At 36.8% G+C, this 5,000-nt stretch overlaps 1 protein-coding gene across 1 annotated transcript in view; it reads right to left on the bottom strand.

Annotated features, from left to right (window-relative positions):
* LOC113819819 (uncharacterized) overlaps window positions 1-5,000 on the bottom strand; it is a 7,314-nt gene that overhangs the window by 849 nt on the left and 1,465 nt on the right. The window contains exons 2-3 of the mRNA XM_027372013.2: window positions 2,937-3,382; window positions 1-631 (exon numbers count right to left, since the gene is read on the bottom strand). The exon at window positions 1-631 is cut by the window's left edge and continues 849 nt beyond it. Of these exons, the coding sequence (XP_027227814.2) occupies window positions 5-631; window positions 2,937-3,382 (1,073 nt within the window). The 3' untranslated portion in view covers window positions 1-4. The remainder of the gene's footprint in view (window positions 632-2,936; window positions 3,383-5,000) is intronic.

Raw genomic sequence — 5,000 nt, 5'->3', positions numbered from 1 at the left:
GGTTTCACCGGCCATATCTTCTTCCATTGCCATTGATACGACTGCCATATCCGTTTCCATTACCATTCCCGTTACCGTTTCCATTACCATTCCCGTTTCCATTTCCATTGCCGTTGCCATTCCCGTTTCCATTTCCATTGCCATTCCCGTTTCCATTTCCATTGCCATTCCCGTTTCCATTTCCATTACCATTACCGTTTCCATTACCATTTCCATTCCCGTTACCATTACCATTATTATAGCGTTTGCCGTTAAAGCCATTGCCGTTTCCATTAAAGCCATTGCCATTTCCATTAAAACCATTGCCATTACCATTTCCATTGAAGCCATTTCCGTTTCCATTAAAACCGTTACCATTTCCGTTAAAACCGTTGCCATTTCCATTAAAGCCATTACCATTTCCATTAAAACCATTGCCATTGCCATTAAAGCCATTTCCGTTTCCATTGCCATTCTTTCCATTGTGACCGTTGCTGACTCCGATTTGAGCATTTAAACCGTAGAACTGTTCAGCCGTGGAACAGTCAAAGTTGTACCACCAATCGCACACGAAGTATTGCTGGTTGAAGATTGTTCCATTGGGACAAAGGAATGAGTTGATTCTCCCTCCTGCTTGACAGATGTGGAATACCTGAAAAGATAATAAGCAGTGTTATGTATTTATGTATTTATATATACGCATATTCATACATACATACATATATATATATATATATATATATATATATATATATATATATATGCATACATATATGTATACATACATATACATATATGATACATACATACATACATATATATATATATATATATATATATATATATATATATATATATATACATACATACATAAATGTATGTACACACACACACACACTCATACACACACACACACATGTATATATATATATATATATATATATATATATATATATATATATATATATATATATATATATATATATATATGCATATATGTATACATACATACATATCTGTATGTATAGACATACACATATATACACAGTGCGCATAATGACAAATATATATACATACATACGTACATGTTCAATATAGATAAAGAGGGATAATTAGATAAATGAATTAATGTACCGGTCATATGATAAATACGGAGTACGTATATGTAGAGAGAGAGAAAGAGAGAGAAAGAGAGAGAAAGAGAGAGAGAGAGAGAGAGAGACAGAGAGAGAGAGAGAGAGAGAGAGAGAGAGAGAGAGAGAGAGAGAGATAGATAGAGAGAGAGAAAGAGATAGATAGATATAGAGAGAGAAAGACAGAGATAGATAGATAGATAGAGAGCGAGAGCGAGAGCGAGAGCGAGAGCGAGAGCGAGAGCGAGAGCGAGAGCGAGAGCGAGAGCGATAGAGAGAGAGAGAGAGAGAGAGAGAGAGAGAGAGAGAGAGAGAGAGAGAGAGAGAGAGAGAGAGAGAGAGAGAGAGAGAGAGAGAGAGAAAGAAAGAAAGAGAGTAAGAGAGAGAGAGAGAATGCGAGAGAGAAATAGAAAGGAAAAATAAAAATAAAAGAAAAAAATGAAATAGAAAAAAAAGACCCAACGAAAAGAGTGCGAGAAACACAAGAACCAAGAAGAGGATGAGAGAGAGAGAGAGAGAGAAACACACACACACACACACACACACCATCGACAACACCCATTAGCATTCTAAATCCAAGTCTGCCGATTCACAGCGACAGATGTGGACGCGGAACTCGGCTGTAGGTGAAGGGCCAACTTTTAACTGGTCGTTGTTGATAATCTGCTGTTGTATACATTGTCTGTTTGATGAAAAGGGCTTTGTAGTGTATGAATCGTCCTCCTGATTGTTCATATAACTGTCAAAGGTTCAAAGGGTTGCTTTCACATACATCTGTTGATACGTATATACTTACTGTTCCCATACACATTCACATACACATACATGCATTTATATATATGTACAAACACATACACATACATGGAGGGGGAGAGAGGGAGAATGAGAGAGAGAGAGAGAGAGAGAGAGAGAGAGAGAGAGAGAGAGAGAGAGAGAGAGAGAGAGAGAGAGAGAGAGAGAGAGAGAGAGAGAGAGAGAGAGAGAGAGAGACAAAGACAGAAATAGATAGACAGATAGAGATAGAGATAGAGATAGATAGATAGATAGATAGAGAGAGAGAGAGAGAGATACTGAGAGAAATGACTTGTATTTGTGGATCACTCTTCTCTACTGCCCACCATATAAAAACACATTCCATTTCATAATCTTTTCATCATTCCGTACATTATACCTCATCTATTTTCAGCAAAATAAATCGTTAGCAAAACACACACACACACACAAAGAGAAATAATAATAATAATCATGATTAGAAAAAAAAGGAAAAAATACCAGCACACTTTTTCTTGACCACTAGGAAGCAGCCGAGAACCACAGACTAAGAACCTATGGTTTATACCTCCAACGAAACTCATAATGATACACTAAGGTTTAAGAACATGACAAATTTACCCAACCTTCCGTGTTGAGTCTCGTACAGTTTTACGTAAGAATGTGGCTTTATGACTTTTTATAATTTTATTACATTTGAAATTAAGAAAAAATGCACATAACTGCACTTAGATCTTGCTACATAAAAGCTTCCTTGTTATGAATGAATAAATGGATAGGTAAGTAAATGAAGCAGGGAAATAAGTCTATAAAAAGATTAATAAAATGATAAATAGATAAACAGATAGATGAATTAACAAGGGGATGAATAGGTAAATTAATAGACAAAGTGTTTAGAAAAAAAACTTCAAATAAATAAATGGATGAATTAATAAATCACACACACACACGCACGCACACACATACACACGCAGACACAGACGCACACACCCACCTATATATATATCCATATACACACAAACACACACACGTTAAGGAGGAAATAATACTGACCTGGCATCCGGCTTGTTGTGCAGTGTCGGCGTAATATCCAGGCAGTTGGCCGTTGCAGGAGAAGCCGGTGGCGGGGACGGAGGCCAGGATGGGGTAGTCCACACCTGGGACGCCTCCGCCGCCAATGGCATCGGCCAGGGAGTACCCGTTGCCATTGAAACCTCCGTTGCCATTGATGACGCCGTTGCCATTGAAACCTCCATTGCCGTTGAAGCCTCCGTTGCCGTTGAAACCTCCGTTGCCGTTGAAACCTCCATTGCCGTTGAACCCGCCGTTGCCATTCGAGCCGCCGTTGCCGTTGCCATGAGACCCGCCGTTGCCGTTAAACCCGCCATTTCCATTAAAGCCTCCATTACCATTGTTTCCGTTGCCGTTGCCATTACCATTCCCGTTCCCGTTGCCATTATTGTAGTTCCTTGCTTGAGTCAGGTTTATGGTCAACATCGCTAGAAGGGGAATTATAAGACTGAATTAAAACACACAAGAAAAAGTATTTCTTCACTTCTCTAGTGATTGTTAGCAATTCGTTAACAAATAAAAATGTCATCAGAATTTTCGTGCGTCTGAGTAAAATGTAAATCTATTTAGAAATATAAGTTGCAGCATCATAATATATATATATATATATATATATATATATATATATATATATATATATATATATATATATATATATGTATATATTGACTGTTTTTTAATCCTTTGATTTTTAGGTTGTAGCTGTGACCGTTACATATATTAGCTACTTCTGTACTGAGCCTTTGCCTTTTGAATCGTTGCAGTTTACTTGTTTTACAACCTTTTGCAAGCTACGTTATTGCAAAGGCCAGTTTTTCCAATATTGCAAGAATTAGTACAGTAATGTGTATGCAAACCTTTTTGTTCTTTTCATATTTCTCTTCTAATCCTTTGCCTTTTAAATCGTTGCAACATTTTTATGACCATTTCCAAGGTACATTATTGCAAAGACCAGTATTAACAATACTGCTAAAAAGTATTACATTAATGTATTTCCTAATACTGCTAGAATTATTATATTGATGTATTTCCTAAGGTTTTTCCTCTTTCGAGTTATTGCTGTGAGTATTATTACCAATACCGTTATAACTATCAACTATGTCTTTCTGGCGCCCGGCTGTGTAAGTTATAAATATGGCTTGCATTACTAATAGAATAGCTTTTACTTTTCTTTTCCACTTTTTACCTTCCAAGTTACTACCATGACTAGTGCAATTAGCATCGTAACAACTATTAATCATTTTTGAACCCCTTAGCCTTTTAGTTCCCGGTATGACTGGTGTTACAAATATATAGGTATTAGCCCTCGCGAACGAAATTGCAACCTCACACCTATTTCATTCAACGCATGAAATCTGCTACAGTTGCTACAAGAAGTTCCTCTGTTCCTTATATATTCTACAAGAAGTTCCTCTGCTCCTTATATATTCTACAAGAAGTTCCTCTGCTCCTTATATTTTCTACAAGAAGTTCCTCTGCTCCTTATATATTCTACAAGAAGCTCCTCTGCTCCTTATATATTCTACAAGAAGTTCCTCTGCTCCTTATATTTTCTACAAGAAGTTCCTCTGCTCCTTATATATTCTACAAGAAGCTCCTCTGCTCCTTATATTTTCTACAAGAAGTTCCTCAGTTCCTTATATATTCTACAAGAAGTTCCTCTGCTCCTTATATATTCTACAAGAAGTTCCTCTGCTCCTTATATATTCTACAAGAAGTTCCTCTGCTCCTTATATATTCTACAAGAAGCTCCTCTGCTCTTTATATATTCTACAAGAAGTTCCTCTGCTCCTTATATATTCTACAAGAAGCTCCTCTGCTCTTTATATATTCTACAAGAAGTTCCTCTGCTCCTATATTCTTCAAGAAGTTCCTCTGCTCCTTATATATTCTACAAGAAGTTCCTCTGCTCCTTATATATTCTTCAAGAAGTTCCTCTGCTCCTTATATATTCTACAAGAAGTTCCTCTGCTCCTTATATATTCTTCAAGAAGTTCCTCTGCTCCTTATATATTCTACAAGAAGTTCCTCTGCTCCTATATTCTT

Source organism: Penaeus vannamei, chromosome 42 (assembly GCF_042767895.1).
Source record: "Penaeus vannamei isolate JL-2024 chromosome 42, ASM4276789v1, whole genome shotgun sequence".
In the NCBI taxonomy this organism is placed as follows: domain Eukaryota; kingdom Metazoa; phylum Arthropoda; class Malacostraca; order Decapoda; family Penaeidae; genus Penaeus; species Penaeus vannamei.
The sequence above is the reverse complement of the archived record's forward strand: the minus strand, read 5'-3'. Positions and strand labels throughout refer to the sequence as shown.